At 40.3% G+C, this 24,092-nt stretch overlaps 1 protein-coding gene across 14 annotated transcripts in view; it reads right to left on the reverse strand.

Annotated features, from left to right (window-relative positions):
- Positions 1 to 24,092, reverse strand: part of CADPS (calcium dependent secretion activator) — a 475,048-nt gene that overhangs the window by 342,886 nt on the left and 108,070 nt on the right. For all 14 annotated transcript variants that reach the window (XM_034956809.3, XM_034956818.3, XM_055110096.2 and 11 more), the window contains exon 3: positions 14,492 to 14,824. In XM_034956809.3, coding sequence (XP_034812700.1) covers positions 14,492 to 14,824 — 333 coding nt within the window. The remainder of the gene's footprint in view (positions 1 to 14,491; positions 14,825 to 24,092) is intronic.

The raw sequence follows: 24,092 nt of genomic DNA on the forward strand, positions 1-24,092 counted from the left end.
CATGTCAGCAATAATCATAGTTTGAGAAATTATGGTAGATTCAAAAGTGGCCATAATCTTCCACTCTGATTATAACGACACCTTTTGCAATATGAATTTATAGCTCCTCCCATCAAGAGATGGAGTCTGTTTCTCCTCACTTGAATTTTAGCTGGCCTTGTGACTTCCTTTGCCAATAGAATACAGTGGAAGCAACAGTATGACAGTTCTGAACTAAGACTTCCAGAGTCCTTGTACTTTCACACTTTTACTTAGAACCCTGTCCAATGGCCATGTGAAAAAGTCCAGGGTGTGGAATCATTCCAGCTGAAGTTATCCTAGATCAATCCATAGTCATCTGGCCTTCTAATAGAACAAAGCTTCCTACCAAACCCACGGCTGACAACAAACACAACAAACTCAATAAGTGAGCCCAGCCAAGACCATAAGAACTACCCAGCTCATGTATAGGCTTGTTAGCAATAACACATGTTTCTTGTTTTAAGCAATTGAGTTTAAGAATTGTTTGTTATGCAGCAACAGCTAACCCATACAGGTATTATCACAATAGTAAAATAAACACATCCCTTATAAAGGTAAGGGCTTTGCCGCTTTCTAATGATCCTTGTTAAATCTTTTTGGCCTCCCTATACATAAGGATTTCACACTTCTTATCTCTTGTCCAGCTCCAAAATCTACTCAGATTCCGCCCTTACTCTTGAATAATGAGGAACTCTATTTAGCTTGAGTTCCTTTACCTCAGCCAACCTATCATCTCCTCACTTCCAATTTCAAAGAAGCAGTCTTTTAAAGCTAGCATATCAGCATTGATACCAGAAAGCAAACACACCAGTATAGTTTAGAAAAGTGGACAATTTAGGTTGAAGACAGCAAATGAAAGAGACAAAGGAAGAGATTTCCGATTAGGACAGTTGCCACAGTAAAGAGAGGTTGGTAGTTAATACTAGAACCCCACTGTAGTTATGCCTGTATCTTACTAGTCATCTACTACTCATAATGCTTACTTATTTTAAATGCTGTTTGTGTTCATAAGCTATTTTACACAATAATGCTGGATAGCCAACAACCCTTGAAATCAGTGACTTACACTAATATATGTTGATTGTCATGTTCATGGGTCTGTGAACTGATTGGGGTTCTGTTGACCTAGACTGAGCATGGCTGTAGGTTTTAGACTATGGGTTGCTTCGGAGTTGGCTTAGCTGGGCTTGGCTCCAGGTTGTGAGTTCAGTTAGATTTGTTTCATTTGTATCATGCAGAGGCCCAGGCTACAGGAGTAACAACTGCATAGGGCATGGTCTTCTCTTGGAAGATCCCCAAAGTGCAATGGCAGCAAAACCATGTGCACAAGCACATCTCAAGACCTCTGCTCATTTAGTCTGCTGACGGCCCACTCACAAAGCAAGCATGATGGCTGGTACCAAAGTTAAGGGGTTGAGAAGCTCACTTAATGCCCCATGAGCCATGGTAGGGTGTTTAATTTTAATACACAGTAGCAAAGAATTGAGGCAATTATTTCATTCAACCACATTACACTTGTGATACAATTTTGTCTCTACTTTGGTCTATAATTGGGTAAAAGAAGATACCAGACATCTCAGATCATCTCTTTATTCAGCCTAAACAATTTCTTCATCATTCAAACCCAGCTCACCTAATACCTTCTCTGTGAAGTAGCAGCTGACCAATCAAACCCCATTGTTATCTGATAGCTCTAAAGTGCTCCAGCTGTTGAAACTTATACCACTCTGCCATGCCCCCTACTAACCCTATCACCATGCCACTAACTACCATCACCAACCCAGGCTATCATTTACTGAGTTCCTATCATGTGATGGGCTCCTTACATACCTTATTTCTATCTGATAGTTATTAATATCTGTTTTATAGAAAAGTTAATTAACTTGCTAAAGGTTACATAGATAATGAATAGCTAAGCCTGGATTCACACTGCCACTATATATTACAATTGTCTACTCTTTTACATATTGACTTTTTAACAGTTAGAATGTATTGTGGATGGATTTTATTCCTTCAAATTGCATTGTATACTTATTGAAGGCACTTCTTCAGATTGTTCCCTGGCACAATTTGATGAATTGTTGCAATAACTGATTCCAGAGAACCAGCCCACCCTATACTTCATTATTCATTAGAAAGGAACTTTCTTAAGATGTGAGAATTTGATTAATTAATGGTAGCTAATAATAACTAGCACCAACCACCTTATTAAATGGGTACTATCCCAGCTGTACAAGGAAGAGCTGGTACCATTTCTACTGAAACTATTCCAAAAATTGAGGAGGAGGGACTCCTGCCTAACTGATTTTATAAGGCCAGCATCATCTTGACACCAAAACCTAGCAGAGATGTAGCAAAAAAAGAAAACTTCAGGCCAATTTTCTTGATGAACGTTGATGTAAAATCCTCAGCAAAATACTGGCAAACTGAGTCCAGCAGCACATCAAAAAGCTAATCCATTATGATCAAGTAGGACTTCAACCTGGGATGCAAGTTTGGTTCAACATATACAAATCAATAAATGTGACTCATCACATAAGCAGAATTAAAGGCAAAAACCACATGACTATCTCAATAGATGCAGAAAAGGCTTTTAATAAAATCCAACATCCATTCATGTTAAAAACTCTTAATAAACTAGGTATTGAAGGAACATACCTCAAAATAATAAGAGCTGTCTATGACAAACCCACAGCCAACATCATACTGAACAGGCAAAAGCTGGAGGCATTCCTCTTGAAAACCAGTACAAGACAAGGATGCCCTCTCTCGCCACTTCTATTCAACACTGTATCAGAAGTCTTGGCCAGGGCAATGAAGCAAGAGAAAGAAAAAAAGAGCATCCAAATAGGAAGAGAGGAAGTCAAACTATCCCTGTTTGCAGATGACATGATCCTATATCTATAAATCCCCCATAGTCTCAGCCCAGAAGTTTCTTAAGCTGGTAAACAACTTCAGCAAAGTCTCAGGATACAAAAATCAATGTGCAAAAATCACTAGCATTTCTTACAACAACAACAGTGAAGGTGACAGCCAAATCAGGAAAGAATTCCCATTCACAATTGCCACAAAAAAGAATAAAATACCCAGGAATATAGCTAACTAGGGGGTGAAAGATCTCTACAAGGAGAACCACAAATCACTGCTCAAAGAAATCAGAGATGACACAAACAAATGGAAAAACATCCAATGCTCATGGATAGAAAGAATCAATATTGTTAAAATGGTCATACTGCCCAAAGCAATTTATAGATTCAATGCTATTCCTATTAAACTATCATTGAGATTTTTCACAGAACTAGAAAAAAATATTTGAAAATTCATACGGAATCAAAAAAGAGCCTGGATAGCCAAGGAAATCCTACCAAAAAAAGAACAAAGGTGAAGGCATCATTCTACCTGACTTCAAACTATACTACAGGGCTACAGTAACCAAAACAGCATTGTACTTGTAGAAAAACAGACACAAAGATGAATGGAACAGAATAGAGAACCCAAAAATAAGACTTCACACCTACAAATATCTGATCTTCCACAAACCTGACAAAAAGAAGCAATGGCAAAGGATTCCCTATTCAACAAATGGTGCTGGGATAACTGGCTAGCCATATGCAGAAGATTGAAACTGGACACCTTCCTTACACCATACACAAAAATTAACTTAAGATAGATTAAAGACTTAAATATAAAACTCAAAACTATAAAAACCCTGGAAGACAACCTAGGCAATACCATTCAGGACATAGGCACAGCAAAGATTTCATGATGAAGACACCAAAAGCAATTGCAACAAAAGCAAAAATTGACAAATGGGATCTAATTAAACTAAAAAGCTTCTGCATAGCAAAATAAACTATCAACAGAGAAAACAGAAAACCGACAGAATGGGGAGAATTTTTGCAACCTATGCATCTGACAAGGTCTAATATCATGCATCTATAAGGAACTTAAACAAATTTATAAGAAACAAACAACCCAATTAAAAAGTAGGCAAAGGACATGAACACTTCTCAAAAGAAGACATACATGGAGCCAACAATCATATGAAGAAAAGCTCAACATCACCGATCATTACAGAAATGCAAATCAAAACCACAATGAGATACCATCTCACACGAGTCATAATGGCTATTATTAAAAAGTCAAAAACTAACAGATGTTGGAAAGGTTGTTAAGAAAAAGGAATGCTTTTGGGTGGAAAAGGTAAGATCTTACATCCATGGAATAATTTTTTGAAAGTAAATAATTATTGCTGTTATGATGTGATAATTATTTAATTTAGGGGTTAACAAACTGCAGCCCTTGAGTCAAATATGCCAGCTGCCTGCTTTTGTAAATAAAGTTTAACAAGAACACAGCCATGCCCATATACCTTATGTATTATATGTGGCTGCTTTCACTACAATGACAGAATTAAGCAGTTGTTACAAAGACCACAGGGTTCACAAAGCCTAAAATATTTACCAACTCCTAGTTTATTTATTAACTGAAAAGCTTTGCAATTTGGAATTTTATGTATGATGTTGTATGTTCTTCCTCCAAAGAACAACTTTTTAAAAATTTTGCCCAGCTAGGAAACAACATGAAATAGCTACACTTTTCAGGTCATCCAATTGGCCAGATCACACAAAAGCATGACAAGATAAGAAAAACAAGCATTCCCTATCCTTCAACCATCCTCTGAAGACTGCAGGGCTTTGTTAACTATGTTTTTAAAAATTAAATCAGGAAACACTTGGATTGCTACAACGGAACGTAAATGAGCGAAGCAAACAAACCTAAGTAGTCTCCATTGAATAGATGCGTCCATTAAAATAATTCTTAGCCAATATACAGAATTGAGTCTTCAACTAAGCTTTCTTTTCCTCCAACAAATTTTAGGGGAAAAAAGAGCAGACCAAATAAAAGAGATTCATAAAAGACTTAGCAAAATACATACATATCTACCACCTTCCTAGAGTCTAGACAGGATCAATAAACTTTCTACTTAATCTCCAAAATCTTCTCTATGGAAAAGATGACTACTTAGGAGCTTGCTTTGAAGTCTTGAAATGTTGAGTTCAAATCCAAGCTTTGTTGCTGACTGGCTGTATGACCTTGGAAAAAAATTGTACAACCCCCCTTTTAGCTTCTTTACTAAAACGTAGGTAAAAATGTCTGCTTTAAAGGCTTGTTATGAGGATTAGATTTGATGATGCATATAAAGTATTAGGCTTACTGTCTGGCACATAGTAAGTATTTAATACTTGGTAGGTATAATTGATGTCCAAACTGGAGGTCAGGACATAGATTATGAAGCCTCCACTAACAGTTCACTCTAAAAGAATGATGTAGAATCATTCACTACCCATCAAGGAAAGGGAATTAATGTATTTTATTCATATTTTCCAAAAAAAAAGGATTGAAACACAAAGGGTTAACAACAAAATTTAATCAATACACTATACTCCACTACCCAAGCTTCTGCTAATTTTAGGTCTGAATCACTGAGGAAACAAAAAGGCTGCATGTTGGAAGAAGAAAAATTCAAATTATTAGCATGGGGAATCTGGACTGGTGAAACGTGTTCAAAGGCTAGTAAAATATCTCTATTTGCAAGGCTGTGCTAGATGGCTTATCATAGATTTTGTTGTTTGGCAAAAGGTAGAAAAAAGCAGAAAATATTATTTTTGTATGTATCTTTCTGAAAGTATACCTCTTTAACATCTCTGATTACAATTTTGTGGCTCAATGCATATGAAAAGGCTTTGAATAAATGAGCATACTTATGAATCCATTTTGGCAACAAAGGAAAGAGATTGCTGAAATGTCTATAGCAGTTTTGAAGGCTGCATAGAAAATGCCCAATTCCCTGCTCCTTAGATGCAGGATACCCACTGTCTCTCAATTTCTACTTTCCATTGCTGTTAGCATCTTGGTAACAGCAGGTGCAGTCAGATAGAAATATCTGGCCATGTGTTCTAGAAACAAGTGATAGAGAAGTAAGAAAAACCACAATGGGGTCTTCAGAAAATTGTGGCTCTGGGAAATTAAATATTGCCCTCTGGCCCTGTACCAACCACATCTTTAATGCCTCTAAATTTGTCCCTAGTAACTGAGTATATGCATCTTTTTGCTTTCTTTTTTTTGAGACAGGGTCTTGCTCTGTCACCCAGGCTGGAGTGCAGTGGCACAATTACAGCTCACTGCAGCCTTGGCTTCCCAGGCTCAAGTAATCCTCCCATCCCAGCCTCCCAAGTGTGAGCTACCATGCCCAGCTAAATTATTTTGTATTATTTTTTGTAGAGACGGCATTTCACCATGTTGCCCAGCCTGGTCTTGAACTCCTTGTCTCAAGTGATCCACACTCCTCAGGCTCCCAAAGTGCTGGCATTACAGACGTGAGCCACTACATCTGGCCAGTATATATGTATTGATGTATTTTCACATTGGAAGATTGCTGAAATTAAGGTACATCTGGCAAGCAAAGTCACTTAAAACTGGCAGTCCCTTGAATATCTAATAAATTCTAGGGGCAGTGTATGACTTTGAAAAGACATGGTTAATTTCTGTCCCTCTTTGATCAACCATGTCTTGAAACAGACAGATTGAGTGTGGTCAGAAGGAAAGTTTATGCCTGGAAGATTACTGTGACCCTGAGGTAACATCCACATTATAAAACAGGAGTACCGGCAGGTGAATTCAGGCTGAATACTGAAGACCTGTGACACTGCTGCACTTTGTTGAACCAGAAAAAAATGACCAAACATGCACCTTGTGTAATGTGGGCATTTAAGCTCCTTGAGGCCATAACTGCCTTGGACTCTGCATTTACTGATTTAGTCAATATTTAATTGTGCATCTATTTTGTGCTGGGCATTGTGCTAAGTGTTGGCTGTATAGTGGTGAACGCAATAGACATCATTCTTTGCTTAACGAAATCTGGAAGAAGAGATAGACAATAACAGAAAAGAAGTGTGCAAAGCAATTTCAGACTGCATTAAGTGCTGTATAAACAGGGTATTGTTTCAGGAAGGAAAACAGCAAACACTGAGGAGCCCATTTTAGGCAGAATGGTAAGGGAGAACTTCTCTACAAAGGTTACATTTAAAATGATACCTGAAGGAGCCAGCCTTATGAAAGCATGTGGGCAAACAATGTTTGGATGCTTCCCACAGTGAGTTATGCCCTACTTTGGTCCCACCCTTGAGTGTGGGAGGAAACTAATCAATAGTATATAACTTCTATCAAGAGTATACGCTTCTAATCAATAGTATATGACAAGAATGAAGAGATTTTACAGATGTAAAATTCTTAATCAGTTGACTCTAAATTAATCTAAAGAGAGACTAACTTCATGGGCCAGACTTAATCAAGCAATCCATTGATTGATTGATTGAGACAGAGTCTCGCTCTGTCAGCCAGGCTGGAGTGCAGTGGTGGGTGTTATCATGGCTCACTTCAGCCTTCACCTCCTGGTCTCAAGCGATTCTCCCACCTTGGCCCCTCAAGTAAGCTGGGACCACAGGTACATGCCACCATGCCTGGCTAATTTTTTAAATGTTTTGTAGAGATGGAGTCTCCCTATGTTTCTCAGGCTGTTCTCGAACTTCTGGCCTCAAGTAATCCTCCCTCCACAGTTTCCCAAAGTGTTGGGATTTCAGATGTGAGCCACTGTGCCCAACCAGGTGATCCTTTTAACAGTGCATCTATAAATAAAAAATTTGATGCACCAGAGACTCTCTCTCTCCCTGTTGCTGGATCTGGAGATTCTACAGCTGCAAGGAAAGGAGTTTTGCCAACAACATGAAGGAGCTTAGAAGTGGATCCTTCCCTGTTGAGCCTCCAGATGTGAGCACAGCCTCGCCAGCACCTTAATTCCAGCTTTGTGAGACCCTTAACAGACGACCTGGCTAAGTCATGCCTGGACTTCTGACCTAGAAAAACTGAGATAATAAGTGGGCATTCTTTTAAGCTGCTAAATTTGTGGCAATCTGTTACACGGCCAAGACAACAAAAACAATAATCTAAGCAGGACAACTATAAAGTCATTGAGAGGTGTGTAGTGAACAAAGAGGGCAATTAGTCAGGAGCCACATCATGGGCCATTGTATGACAAAGTAAGAAAGTTTAGGCTCTATCCTCAGCATACAACACATGATGCCTAGGCACAGCAGATGCTAAAATCTGTTGAATGAATGATGAAAGTATGCTTCTAAATAAAAGGGTTTAATATTAGCCTTCCATCACTACTTCCCATCTCCAGATTTTAAAACATTTCTTCTGTAGACATTCAGTGAAAGATCATTCATGCAAAGAACTATATTGTTGTTACAGGATCAAGAAGAGAGATGAAGAAATAGAGTCTGGCCCCCAAAGCAAATGTTCAGTCAACAGACCTACCGGAAACTTCTGGACAAGGAAAAAGCTATGTAGTTATATGGAGATTAAGGGTTCTGTAATGAGGTATGGATACAACCCAGCAATCTGGGTCACAGCTGAAGGCCTGATAATTTGAGGTTTCTCTTCAGAGTCTAATAAACTATCTGAAAAGCTGCCACGTGTTCATCAAGTTCAAGGAAGATAGTGCTGTAATAAGATAACCACATCATCAAAGGCCATGCTGATGATGGTTTGGAGGAAAGGAAATTAAATGTTAAGAAAATTACCAGTTCAATAATGATAGAGAATCCAATATTGAAAATGCAAAGGTGTTTATAAATTGAGAAATCAAGTTTCCTGATTTCCTTCTTCTTCCTTCCAGACTTACCTGAAAAACCTCTAGAAATTCAGAGAGAATAAATGAACAGATTATCGTCTTATCCTATTAGTTGGAATGTGGATGTTATCCCTGCTGCCAGTTGGGCACATGTAATGGCCAAGGAGAAGGTTAGAGTCATGCTGCACTTCGTTTAGAAGGGAAGAGTGTGATCAGTAACAGAAAAACCAGAAATGGCATTTTCAAAGAGCAGAATGGAAACATCGAGATACAACTGACATCCTTAGCTCATATTCACCACATCTTCAAAATTAGCTGGATTGCTTCACTAAGAAGAGTCTATTTGCCTTTAAAAATACATGAAGATGGCCAGGCGTGGTGGCTTACACCTGTAATCCCAGTACTTTGAGAGGCTGAGGCGGGCGGATCACAAGCTCAGAAGATCGAGACCATCCATCCTGGCTAACTCGGTGAAACCCCGTCTCTACTAAAATTACAAAAAAATAAAAAAATAAATAAAAATAAAATTAGCCGGGCATGGTGGCAGGCACCTGTAGTCCCAGCTACTCAGGAGGCTGAGGCAGGAGAATGGCGTGAACCCGGGAGGCGGAGCTTGCAGTGAGCCCAGATCGCGCCACTGCACTCCAGCCTGGGCGAGAAGTGAGACTCCGTCTCAAAAAAAAAAAAAAAAAAAAAAAAGAAGATGTAGACCTTACTCCTTCTAAAATGCACATTTGAGGTATTTTTCAAGGGAAAATATCCGCACAGTTTTGAATGAGATAGTTAAGGATAACTTATAAAGTTAAGTAGAGGAGTAGAAAGTAGCAGACAGCTGGTACAACTGAGAATCAAATTTACGCCAAATTTGAAGGTTACTAAAGGGAAAGGGGAGAGATGGTGCATCTTGAAAATGTTTTTAAATATCATATCATCATCATCATCATCATCGCTGTCAGCTTTGCATTTCATGAAGATGGAAAGCAGGTCTGTCTTAGCCTCATTTCTCAGATAATACAACCTATTCTCAAATTATCTCACTTAAAAATTTTTTTTGAGACAGGGTCTCACTCTGTCACCCAGGATAGGGTGCAGTGGTGAGATCATGGCTCACTGTAGCCCTGACTTCCCAGGCTCAAGTGATCCTCCCACCTCAGCCTCCTGAGTAGCTGGGACTATGGGTGCATGCCACCACACCCAGCTAGTTTTTAAATTTCTTGTAGAGATGGAGCCTAGGCTGGTCTAAAACCCTTGGACTCACATGACCTTCCCATCTTGGTGCCCCAAAGTGCTGGAATGGAGCTGTGTGCTCAGCCTACCTTACTTTTTTTGAGTTACCTTTAGAATTCAACTCAAATAGCTACATAATTGACTGCATCTTCCCAAGGGTCTATGAAAAATAAAAACAACACTGATTCATAATAAAATTTGCCATTTTACTTTGCATATTATGTTGAGTATGAATTTCTTCTATGAGATTTATCCACTAATTCTCAAATAAACAGAATAGATGTTAAGAAACTCCGTGGGCAAATTCAGAGACATTTGTTAAACTCTCTTGCTTTTCTCTTATGTTTTGATAGACATGGTTCATGTTACAACAGATAACTGATATGTAACTGATATAATCGCGCTTTGATAAATGTCATTTCTCATTTGAGATAAAAATGGCAGTTACTGGCAGAACCTCATAAAGAGAGAGCATGGGAACTTTCACAAAGCAGCAGCAGAAATCAGATTACAGCTTCCCCTAGGATACGATATGCGTAAGAGGAAAACATTAAGCACATTTTGGGTTTGGGAAGCACCTAGAAATTGCTTTGTTTGGTAAGGAGAAGAAGGTCCAGAAAATACAAAATTAAACAAGAAACAATTTCAGCAGAGTGAGGATGAAAGTGATACAATATCATTTCTGTATTCTTGCTACTGTGAGTTGATAAGAGTTGTGCAGAGCTGAGTGTAGTCTGCGAGAAAGTGAGTAAGTGTATAATTTCAGACACCTGATGGTAAGGCATGACAGGTACACTATCTTTGCTGCCTGTCTACATACAGCCTGCCAGCAAGGAAAGAGGAGGGAGGTAAATTAAATCTCTGCTTTGCTGCCTGCCTATGCAGACTTCATATGAAAGCTGCTGTGGTCAGTCTGAGGCTATTTTCAGGGATGGAGTCAGAGAGCTCTGTCCCACCAGCTTCAGTGCATCAGGGCACTGTGTACTGCCACCGTGTCTTCTGCATCACTGTGGTGTGAGATGATTTAAGAGGGCCAGCCAATGAAGAGTTTCTATTTTAATAGTTAGGTTTCACTTTAATGCATATTATTTTTTTGTAAAAAGAATATATCAAAGCTGTGATTTTATGTACATTACCTAAGATAAAGACAGGTTTAAAAAGTGAACTTGGGGCCAGGCACGGTGGCTCATGCCTATAATCCCAGCACTTTGGGAGGCCGAGGTGGGTGGGTCACCTGAGGTCCAGAGTTTGAGACCAGCCTGGCCAACATGGAAAAACCCACCTCTACTAAAAATACAAAAATTAGCCAGGCATGGTGGCACGTGCCTGTAATCCCAGCTACTCAGGAGGCTGAGGCATGAGAATTGCTTGAACCTGGGAGGTGGAGGTTGCAGTGAGCTAAGCTTGTGCCACTGCACTCTACCCTGAGTGACAGAGTGAGACTCTTAAGCTCAAAAAAAAAAAAAAAAAGAAAGAAAGGTGAATTTGGGAGTTAGTTTAATAAGAAACATTAAATAATCATCCAGGTAGTACTCGGAAATGGCAAAGATCATGAAGGTGGTATGTTAATGCCTGAAGTCTAGAAAACAAGTCAGAAGATAACTTTCTTCATATCCCATTGTTTTGATGGTTTCTTTGTTGAGACTTTTGGTATTTGTTTTCATTTACAGAATAACTGTGTTTAAGGTAGAAATTTGGAGACATAAAAAAAGCACAAATGAAAATCATAAAAATCAACCATAATCCTATCCTTTAGAGAAAAGCATAGTTAACATTTTGTTCTTTGCCTATCCAGTACCTTTTTCCATCCTTTTTTCCCATAGAAATGGGACTGTGCCTGCATATTGTGCTTCATAGCCAGATTCTCCACTTAGCAATATCTAAGGAACATTTTCCCACATGGCAAGCTTTCTTCTTTAACAACTCTTTTATTGCTGTTCTATTGGATAAAGAAAATTCCCTTGTATGGTTAAATCAAAATCTAATTAATTAATCCTATACTGCTGGGAATTAAGCATGCTTCCATTTTTTCACTATCATATAAAAGGCTGCAGTGAACATCTTTGGACTTAACACTCTTGCACACACTTCTGCGTACCTACTTGTAATGAATTCCTAAAGGTAGAGCTCCTAGGTCAAAAGGTTTTCCCATTATGAAGGTTTTCTGCTGCAAACTAACAGATTGCAGAAAGGCTACATTAAGAATTTATTGCCACAGTAAGTTTAGAGAATAGCCATCTCTATATTGTCATAGAAATGGGTATTATATGTTGTGAAATATTATCATGACCAATATTTTCTTTCTTTTAAAATACTTTTGTTTGCCAATACACCCCTGAAACTTAGATTACTAAAGACATAGAAATCAAAAAACCATATATTTAGAATTCATGTGTATTTTTGTATGTATAAATTACTTTCATATGTTCTTTTGCCCTAATTTCTATTGATATGAAACCCTGAAACAATAATCAGATTTAGATATGACTAGAGAGTAAAATACTAAATGTCTTAAGTATCCCTGTCCCAAGAAGAAGTACTTTATCTTGTAATTTTTTTTTTGTTGGAGATGGAGTCTCGCTCTGTTGCCCAGGGTGGAATGCAGTGGTGTGATCTCAGGTTCAAGCAATTCTCCTGCCTCAGCCTCCCTAGTAGCTGGGATTACAGGCATCCTCCATCATGCCTGGCTAATTTTTGTATTTTTAGTAGAGACAGTTTCACCATGTTGGCCAGGCTGGTCTTGAACTCCTGACCTCAGGTAATCCACCCGTCTTAGCCTCCCAAAGTGCTGAGATTACAGGCATGAGCCACCGTGCCTGGCCTATCTTGTAATTCTTTTTTGGCTAAGAGTACAATCTTTATTCTGGAGAGAGAAGATATTCTTTAATATTATTGTACTTTTTTCTATTTCACAAAAAAGATTTTGAGGGTAAAATGAGTTGGATTAATTCATTTTTTAGGAGAAAACAGTAAAATATGATCCTGCCACTCAATTCAACAAGTGCAAAAACACTGAGATAAGACAAGAAATGGCATAGCAATGGATTCACTCCAATGAAGCTGAGTTTGAGCAAGCACAGAAAATATGCATAAGCTGTTGCAATAAGAAGAAAAATTAATCCCTAGAATAATTTTGTACCTAGAAGGTTTAGGAACACTTGACTCTCTCTGTAATTCTGAATCTTGCTTATAACTCAGGTGGATGATTTTTCAATATTGAAGCTATGACACCTTCTTGTGGTGGACATGCTGGTGGAGGTGATAGTGGTGGTGGAGGCTAACGCCACCTGCTTATCCCATTCTGAAACTGCTACATGTTGGGATGTAGTCATATTTTAAATAAAATAATGATTAAATTTAATTTTATATTGATATGTGAAATCTCTAAATACTTTTTGACCCATCACAAAACACTTTTCATCTCCAGATTTGTAATCAATGTTTTCAATTAGAGTTGGATGAGATGAAAGTAGATACCAGCAATATCTTTGAATGTGATGCATGTGTTGTATTATGAAATGCTAAACAGACTTTTACTAAAACATCCAGAAAATTCAAGGTGATATATCATAGTTGATAAGACCCTACCTACTAGTTAAAATAATTTTCCATTATCCATTTATTAATTCGATAAACATTTACTGAGCATTCACCCTGTGCCAAGATTTTATATACTGGGAATATTAGCAAACAAGGCAAAGATGAATCTCTCTGATAGTTCTTTGAAGGTGAAGGGCAACATAATTACCAGGAAGGAAGGTCCTTGTTTAAAATGCAGATTCCTGGGCCATGCTCTGAGGCTGCAGAATGAGAATCTCTAGGGCTAGCAGCTGGGAATGTGCATTTTTAAACTGCTCCTAAGAGACATCCAGTAAGAGTTTCAGACTGCAAAATAGGCACATAATAAATATTTGTTGAATAAACGAATATAATGCTAAGCTTAGGCAGGTATCAAGATATGAGATACCTTGCTTCCCTAATTCCCCATCTATAGGAAATACAGGCCCATTTTGGGGTGGACCCAAGCAGAGCCTCAGCTCTCGCCATCAGAACCACGCAGAAATTCGTGATGTGACTAATGTACAGGTATCGGGCCTTTTGCAAGCTTTCCATTTTAAAAAATTATTCTTGACAGGCAGGTGCTAAGTTCAGTAGTCTTCCCAGCTGAGGAAGCACAAGCCCTTCAACTGGCGAACACCAAAGGCAGAACCTTTAATATTTTTTAAAAAATTGATTTTTAGCACTTTTGACATGTGGAAAACAGGCCTTACTCATAGGGCCAACTTACCCATTAGACACAATGAGCTCAGTGCCTAGGGCCCCTGAGACTTTTAAGGGCTCACAAAAATGTTTTATTTATTTATTTTTTAAATCAGAAGAAAAGCATGAATATACTCTAGCCTAAACTGTATTCAACTTTTTACCAGTACAGTAATAAAATATAAGTTTTAATCCTTTTTTTAAAAAAATCAAAAAGTATCTCATAGAAGTTGGAATGCAGCTCTGCTTACCCACAGCTCTGGGCCCAGGCGAGAAACACCTTACCTGGCAGGCATTGTACAGGAGCTGATGTTCGAACTTCTTGATCCCAAGAATGTTCTGGAACATCTCATAGAGTTGCTCCTTGCTCAGAATCAGCTCGGAGGCTGCGCTGGCTGTCATCCGGGCCTGCTGCTTCCGTGGGTCCTCTTCTCCACGGTAGATGGCATCAAATTTGGCCATCCAGGAGCTCAGCACAGTCTCCTTGCTGAGGCCGTCAATCTCAGGCAGGCTGCGCACTCTCTTCTCAATGTGCTTCTTGAAGACCTCCCGGGAGTCGTTGGCGGAACAGCCTCCACTCTGAACCATGCGGGCCACACGGTCGCTCTTCAGGAACACCTGAGCAAGAACAAGGCCAGGAAAGACAGTAGGTACCAGTTCCCTGGGGCTGGACACTGGGCCAGCCCACCTCACGTGCATCCCAGGAGGAACCACTGTGGGTCTCATCCTGCCCCACCACCTCCTGGCCGTGCAAACTCAGAGTAGTCACTTACACATTCTGCTTCTGTGTCCACATCTGTAAGATGAGAATAACAATTGTACTTACCAGGTTGGTGCAAGGATTAAATGAGATGATACTATCATGAGAGGCAGCACATGGTATACAGACCTGTGCCCGGGCTGCAAAGGTTCTCTGCCCCTTAGTGGCTGTGGGACTTTGGGCAAGTTAACCTCTTTGTACCTCAGTGTTCCCATTTATAAAATGGGGATAATAGTATTTATTTAATGTTTAATTTCTTTTTGAGATAGTCTTGCTCTGTCACCTAGGCTGGACTATAGTGACAATCACAGCTCACTGTAACCTCCGCCTCCCAGGCTCAAGCGACCTCCAGCTTCAGCCTCCTGAGTAGCTGGGACTAACTGCATGCCACCACACCTGGCTATTTATTTATTTATTTTGTATTTTTGGTACAGACAGGGTTTCACCATGTTGCCCAGGCTGGTCTCAAACTCCTGGGCTCAAGCAACCCATCCACCTCGGCCTCCAAAAGTGCTGGGATTACAGGCATGAGTCAATGCACCCAGAATTTAATTTTTTATTTTAAATAGAGGCAGGGCTTTGCTCTGTTATGTAAGCCAGACTTCAGTGGTGATCACGATGCACTGCAGCCTCAAACTCCTGGACTCAAGCCATCCTCCTGCCTCAGCCCCTCAAGTAACTGGGACTATAGGTGTGTGCCAATATGCCTCGATAATTTTTAAAACTTTTTGTAGAGACAGGGTCTTGCTGTGTTGCCCAGGCCAGTATGTATTTTGAAATGAGGATTAAATGTGTTAATGTGTAAAACACACATAAAATAGTGCCTGGCCCATGTTACACTTGTTGCTGTTATTATTATTATATGTAAAGTGCCTGGCATGATATCAGGCACATAGCATTAAACATTAACCACTATTTGTATCTCCTTTTATCCCTTCAATGATACTTTTAATTGAAAGTATACAAGTATCAGGTAAACATATATTTAATTTTCTCTCTTCCTTCCTGAAATGTAAACTCTACTTGGACAAGGAACGTGTCCTTCTTGTTCCTCACAATGTCTTCAGGTCCTAGAATGTCTTCAGCACCTGACACTTTAAAAGTGAATTAACAATGAATATAGGTGTTAGGTTAAGTTTATTTTGTAGATGAAAAACCGAGACTTCAGAGAGGGGAAGGGACTTCCTTTTGGTAGCTCAAATTGTCTGACCACCAATGGGTAGTCTTTTTACTTCACCCTGGTTCCTTCCTTCCCTGCAGGGTTCTCCTGCTTGATGAAAACCTCTCCCGCCTGGTGGAAAATCCCTGGTTGGTCTGCTGGTGGTACCTGGTTGAGTCCTGGGACCAAGCCTTCTTCTATTAAGAAAGTCTTATTTTCGCTCCACTGCCCACCATTCGGAAGCTTACACGAGCTACATGGTTCTGGGGTGTAATACAAGGCAGTGAAGCCGCCGCTTCATATTTACAGAGAGGAAGCATCTGATACGTTTGAGCTGCGTCCTGGTCACACTTCAGAAGGTGCATAAATATCCTTCAAGAGGCAGAGCAAACGTTCATTCCCCTGTCAGATTTCAGGAAATGCACTTGTTGGCCATGAGACAGCACTGCCTGGGGGCATCTCATTGCCTCATGCTTCATCACAAAGCGTTTCTGGGGTGGAGAGAGTTTTTTTTTTTTTTTAAAGGCTCTGGTTTATTGTTGACTTTAATGAACTAATTTAGAAAGGAGGGCTGAGGGTTTGCCTCACAGGGTAGAGGCCATGGCCTGCTTCCTTATGAGTGGGAACTGGTACTCAGATGAGACCTTAGAGTTAATTTGAAAATTAATTATAGACAAAATAGTTTCAAATGAATCCTCAGGCCTTATGAGCCTTAATGAGCTAAATAATTCATCTGCAAACCTGTAACACTTAATGGGGATGGTTTCTCCATCTAAACAACACATTATAGATCTCAACCACCAGTGTTTTGAGGCTAGTGGAGGAAGTCTCTGGAAAGGCAATGGAGCATTGTGGCAGGAGCTGTAACTCATGATCTCAGGCCAGCTCTGCCTCTAACTTGCTGTGTGACCTTGAGCAAATCATCTCCCCTCTCTGATTCTCTAATTTCTCTCTCTCTTTTTTTTTTTTTTTTTGAGACAGAGTCTCACTTTGTTGCCCAGGCTGAAGTACAGTGGTGTGATCTTGGCTCACTCAACCTCTGCCTCCTGGGTTCAAGCGATTCTCCTGCCTCAGACTCCCAAGTAGATGGGATTACAGGCATCTGCCACCATCCCCAGCTAATTTTTGTATCATTATTATGTTTTTAGTAGTAGTGACGGGGTTTCTCCATGTAGGCCAGGCTGGTCTCCAATTCCTGACCTCAAGTGATACACCCGCCTGGGCTTCCCAAAGAGTTGGGATTACAGGCGTGAGCCACCATGCCTGGCCTGATTCTCCAATTTCTTATCCATACACCAAAGGAATTGAACAATAAGGTTTGGGGCTATCCTTTTAACTGTAATGATTATAAACTTTTCCATGAACCCATTCATCCTTTCTTTGGTTACTCTCTAGGTGGAAGACACTGTACCAGGTGTCAGGAATACAACGGTGAGGAAGACACAGATTTAGCTCTCATGGAGTCCAACTGACATAATCCTAATAATGCCATGCACATATGATTACGATCTGGAACAAGTGCTATCAAGACAAGGGTCCACAAGAACCTATAGCTAGGAATCTATTCTAATATGTGGTCAAGAAAGCCTTCCTGAAAGAAAACACCTTTGAGATGATGCATGAAAGATGGATAGGTGAATGGAGAGCTGTAAGTTATTTTAGAGAGAAGGAACAATACGTGTGAAGACCCCAAGTGCCTGAAGAAATAAGGAGGAGTCAGTGTGGCTGTGGCAATGAGGGCTGGGGGTGACAGATGTGAGATGGGCAGGGAGGGGCCAGAGAGCCCAGGGAGGCATTGAGAAGGAGGAGGTATTCAGGAGGAGGAGGGGATTAGGGTCGTTGGTCTTCATTTTAAGGGCATTGGAAAGCCATTGAAAGTTTTAAGCTGGGACACGGCACAAACCAGTTCACATTCTTTGGCTTTAATGTGGAAAAGAGACTGATGAAGGGAGCCAAGAAAATAGGCAGGGAGGCCAGTTGAGAGGTGCTTGTACGAGACCGGGTGAGTGTGATGGCAGTGGGGACACTAAGGGGTTAAGCCTTTGTTGTCAGTGCTAATAAACATAAGGGGTGACTTGAAAACATTCAATCAACAATGAAGCTATACGCTCCTCGACATCTATGCACATTAGTATCCCACAAACCCGAAATGGGCCTCAGTTATAAGCTCTCAGCCCCAGATTCTTTTTTCGTAAAGCCCTTCCACAGCCGCCATCTGCCACTGTTTTTGTGACTGGTAAATATCTGATCTCCAGCTAGACTATAAGTTCCAGGGAGGCAGAGTTGTCATTGTTTGTTTCTATTACTGCTTCTTAGTGCCTGAGACAGTGCCTGGCATGTAGCTGGTGCTCAGTAAATATTTGTGGAATGAGTGAATGAACTATAAGAGCAAAGCAGACTCCTCTAGCAGGAAAAATATGGAGCGAGACTATGTCTGGATTGGGGCGAGAAGGTCAAGGGGAAACCAGCACACGGTATATTGGTCTCTTAAAACAAGAGACTTAGGCTAGATTTTCCATGGGGCCTGATAACAAGGGGTAAGAAATAAAGATGTTGGCACTTGGGTCCCAGCTGGTGTAACTGGTTGAGTGATGTATTAGTCTGTTCTCACGCAGCTAATAAAGACATACCCAAGACTGGGTAATTTGTGAAGGAAAGAGATTTAATGGATTCACAGTTCCACATGGCTGGGGAGGCCTCACAATCATGGTGGAAGTCAAGGGAGGAGCAAAGGCACGTCTTACGTGGCATGGCAGCAGGCAAGAGAGCATGTGCATGGGAACTCGCCTTTATAAAACCATCAGATATCTTGAGACTTATTCACTATCAAGAGAACAGCATGGGAAAGACCTGCTCCCATGATTCAATTACCTCTCACTGGGTACCCCCATGACACGGGGGAATTATGGGAGCTACAATTCAAGATGAGATTTGAGTGGGGACAAAGCCAAACCATATCAGGTGAACCCTGAATCCTGGGCATAGCATCTGCTTCACTAGCCCCTTCCTTTGTACATAGTAGCTACTCAATAAATACTTCTGAATTACCAGTGGAAGACAAGTCACCTAACCTCCATCAATCTCACTCTCCTTCATGGTAAACAATGAAGGAATCCAGCCTTTCTTCTTTGCTGAGGATCAAACTGAGAAGACTTTGAAAAGTGGAGGGATCTATCTGTCCTGTGTTAAGATACAACTGCCAGATCCCAGAAAGAGGAGAGATGAGTGGAATGATAAGAACATGGAGGAAAGAGGCCAAAGACTGGGGAGACAGTAAAGATGAATTGCCCAATGGAGACAAGACAGCCATGAGGAGAGAAGGTGGCAGCAGGAAACTATTTCTACAGGCACATCATCTGTCTTGGCTTCTCAGTCTGTCAAAGAGGAAGTGGGGCCTGGGCCAGCCTCACCCTATAATGAATACAAACACTAAGTACTGATGTGCCTGTGTGTCTCTAAAACAGCTATTCAAACTCAATTGTGCTGGGAGCTCTGTCTGTATTTTGTATCCGTGTTTGTTTCTGTTTTTGCTTTTTAGTGGCTGCCACAAGAGACTTTAACCCCAAGCCCAGTTCTATTTGGGCACATCCATAAATCCTCCCTGCTTTTCTGCCAACTTCCAGACAGGTCATAATGAGAGATGGAAGATAAACAAATAAATATGGAATTGTGAAGGACAGTCAATTCAGCAACTCGACCTCATCCATCAGTCCTTCCCTCCATCACCAGAGCCAAGCAACCTCAAGGTCGTTTCAGAAACATACAAACACATCAGTACTTAGTGACTGTTCACATTACAGATGAGGTTGGCCTAGCTCCCATTTGCTAGCTGATAAGCTGAGAAGGCACAGCAGATTCATTCCTGTTCTGAAAAAGCATATCCTTTCAATATAAATAAGAAAAACATCTAGATGTTGGAGTAAGTAAGGTTTGCAAGAAACACAAACCTCGTTGCTATTAATAAATAGGCACATAAATAGTGAAAGGGTAGACATCATGGTTAGGAGGATGGGCCCTGGTATTAGAACACCTGGGTTCAAATCCTGGCTCTGTTGCTTGCTAGCTTTGCCACCTGAGCAAGTTACTTAATCTTCCTGGGCTTTAATTTCCTCACCTTTAAGATGGGAGTTATAACAACCTTCCTTTGTAGGATTTTGGTGATCCCTGAATCCTGATTCAGTGATATTATGCCTGCAAGTTGGTTAGCCTGTTGCCTACTATTCGGCTAAGAATGTAATACAAGTTAGCTGTTATTTTTAAATAGAATATCATGCAGCCATGAAAAAAGATATATATTTTTTCATTAGCATCCAAAGATGTCCATGATATATGGTTATAATGGACCAGAGCCTTCCAATGGCAGGGGTGAGGTGGGATTGGAGGATAGGAACATGGCTCTGGATTTAGAATACCATAGGAAATAAGACAGTTTACTGATGAGAGTATGTCATTTGTGTGACCTTTGGAAAGGTAGGAAGGAGACTGAAAACAACTGTGTTAAATAAAAGAAGTGGGTCCTTAATAGTTTGTGGTAATTTCCCACCTTAATATGCAAGACAAATAGTTATCTTGACATGCATAGATACATTAAAAGTACCTGGAAAGATAGAAACCAAAGTTTAATTTTGGTTATCTAGGATGATGGGATTGCAAGTATTTTTTAACCATGTAAATGCAGAGATTTTTCTACATTGTCTGTTTTATTTTTATAGTGGGCATGTTTTACTTTCACGGTCATTTGAAACACATCTTTTCTACCTGGAAAAATACAAATTTTACCTTCTTTGAGGCAAGGTGCATTTTCATTTCTAAAATAAAATGTATTTTCAAATCTTAAAAATCTTCTTCACCAAAAAGTGAAGGATTCTGGGCAAAGTTTCAGAAGCAGATCTTGGGCCATGACCTTGTGGTAGGTGGTGCTAGATTAGGAGCAAAAGTACTTTCCCTTTTCTTTTCTACGCCCTTTTCCCCTGCTCCATCTTGCACCTCCCTTCCTCCATGCCCAGGGAGTGAATTGATTCTATCAACTTTCAACTCTCTTCTTCTATTTCTATGCAGCATATGGACACCATACCACCATGCTCATTTCTAACCTTAATATATTAATATATTCTAACCTTAATATATTAATAATGGAACTGTCCAGGTGTATATATTCTCATTTAGTCTTGAGAGCAATTAGGCAAGGAAGGTCCTATTAAAGATGAAGCAACTAAGGCTCAGACTTAGCTGAGGTCCCAGAGTCAGTGTGTAACAGGACTAGAACTCAACCCACCTCTGTCGGACACAATTTTTATTTTTAATTTATTTAGAGACAGGGTCTCATTCTGTCACCCAGGCTGGAGTGCAGTGGTGCAGCTCACTGCAGCCTTGAACCTCTGGCCCCAAGAGGCTGAGGAACCTTAGCCTCATAAAGTACTGGGATTACAGATGTGAACTGCACCTGGCCTTGGACACTAAACTCATCCTCTTAATCACTCTGCCTGCCGCCTCCTGCCTCCTCCTTGCTGGGCTTTCCCTGCAAGAATCAATGCTTTAGAGTGGGTAGTTACTCTTCCCCTATGGATGTACCTGTTTATCATGGTATCTCAGGTACCATGGAATAGTTGTAGCCATTCTACTTATTAGAAAATATATTGCTTCGTTTTAGAAAAATAGCCAGTGTGACCTGACTTATACTCCTCTTAAATAAAAAAAGTTCAACCATAATAACTAAACGTCTTCTTGCATAGATGAAACCTGCAGTTTTAGCCTGCCAACTGTTCTTCCTCTTCTGATAATAGTACCTCAGTCTTTCTTCCAAGAACCCCTTTCTCATTACATAGTTGCAGTGGGATTGTCAATTGTAGGACTTTGTCCTTCTTTAGCCAAGTGGTGGGTTGGGATCTGAGCTTGGTCAGTAAGACTGCCACTTCTTGAGTTCACATTCCGAGTGGGTTGGCATGAGAATGGACTGGGCTAGAGTAGGTTTATCCCAATTATTAAGTGTCTGTTATATCTTACTATCTGGCTTCCTGAAGTTAAACTGGTCTGGTTTCCTTCTTTTCTGAAGCTTAGCTGTTTCTTCTGATAACAACAACAATACTGGCAACAACAGCAAACTATTGTTGTTGTTGTTGCTTCTGCTGTTGTTATGATAATGATGATGATTAGGGCTTAATTTAACCACAGTCGGTTTCTGTTGCTAGCAACTAAAGAAGTCTGTCTGTTGCAACATTCAAAGCTAGTTTGACAAAAATGAACTAGGCATTTATTAAAAAACAAAACCAAAACAATACAAACAAACAAAAAAATAACAACAACAACAACAAAAAACACTCGCACACCCCAAACAAAGCTCAATCATAGCAGCTTCACTGGCTGAAGTTCAGACATCAGATGCAGTGTTCTGAAATGAATTTTTATGTCTTCTGCCACATATGACACTCCCATTTTCTTGCAAATACCCCCATGTTCACTTCCAGGAAGAATTTGAGTTTTGTAAAACTTTTTTATCCACCTATTTTCTCTGATGCCAGGACCAGCATGTGAAGAAACTAAAATCAAGCAGGGAGGTGAGGAGGTGAGCATGAGAAGGTGAGTGTGAGGAGGGAGGGAGAGAGCAAGGGAGGGCTTATATTTTGGACATTTTTCTTAAAAATAGTTAGAAAAGGCGTGAGGAACACAGAGAAATGGCTCTCTGATACCATATCTCAGGACCAGGGGTGTGAGAACCAGACAGAATTGCTGGGCCAGATCTCAGAGCACCCATCCCAGCCCCCAGCCCTTGGCCCTGAAAGCCAGAATTGAAGAGATTAATGGATTAATCTGTTGCCCTGCTTGATCCGCTCTGACAATCAGGGCCATCAGGAAAGGACAAAAATAAACCTGTGTGCTCTTGAGAACCATGGGGACCTTGGTCTCCTTTCTCCCATCCCCACTCATGGCCCAGGCCTCGCCAACTTGTTGTTAATGGTGACTAGCTTGGTTCAGACTGGGCTGGATGGGCACAGATGGAAAAGGAATAGCACTTCCTCTCTCCTTTCATTTATTAAAAGATGATCTTTACTACTCTAGCATGCTGAGAGATCATTACAGCAATTGGCCCTCTGTATCCACAGGTTCCACATTCATGCATTCAGCCAACTACAGATACAAAATATAAAAAATAAGAAATAACAATAAAAAGTAATATAAATAAAACCAATATAGTATGACAACAATTTACATAGCATTTACATTGTATTAGGTTTTATGAGTAATCTAGAGATGATTTAATGTATATGGGAGAAGGCCAGGTGTGGTGGCTCATGCTGGTAATCCCAGCAATTTGGGGGGCCAATGCGGGTGGATCACTTGAGCCCAAGAGTTCGAGAGCAGCCTGGGCAACATAGCAAAACCTTCTCTCTACAAAAAGTACAAAAATTAGTCTGGCATGGTGGCATGCACCTGTAGTCCACTATATGGGAGGCTGAGGAGGGAGGATCAGTTTAGCCAGGGAGGTTGAGGCTGCAGTGAGCTGTGATTATATGACTGCACTCCAGCCTGGGTAACAGAAAGGAAACCCTGACTCAAAAAAAAAAAAAAAAAAAAAAAAAAGGTATATGGGAGGATGTGCATAGGTTATATGCAAACACTATGCTATTTTATATCAGGGACTTGAGCGTCTGAGGATTTTGTATTTGAGGAAGCCCTGGAACTAATGCTCTGTGGATACTGAGTAATGAATATATGCATTAGCAAAACAAGACCAATATCTAAAACTGACTTTTTAAAGTACAGAAATCCCAGAACATTTTGAGATTATTGCTGTTACGCTACTTTTTAACGTTATTGCTGTTGGTAAACTGGAGTGTGAAGTTGTGGCATGGTAGGGTGGAGTGTGTGTGTATGTGAAAGAGAGAGAATTTGGAAGGAGGATATCTGTTGGTTTTGTCTGCTGAGCATATATTCCCCGTTTTAGTAAAAAGCAGCCTAACGGTTTATTA

This window comes from Pan paniscus, chromosome 2, assembly GCF_029289425.2.
Source record: "Pan paniscus chromosome 2, NHGRI_mPanPan1-v2.0_pri, whole genome shotgun sequence".
In the NCBI taxonomy this organism is placed as follows: Eukaryota; Metazoa; Chordata; class Mammalia; order Primates; family Hominidae; genus Pan; species Pan paniscus.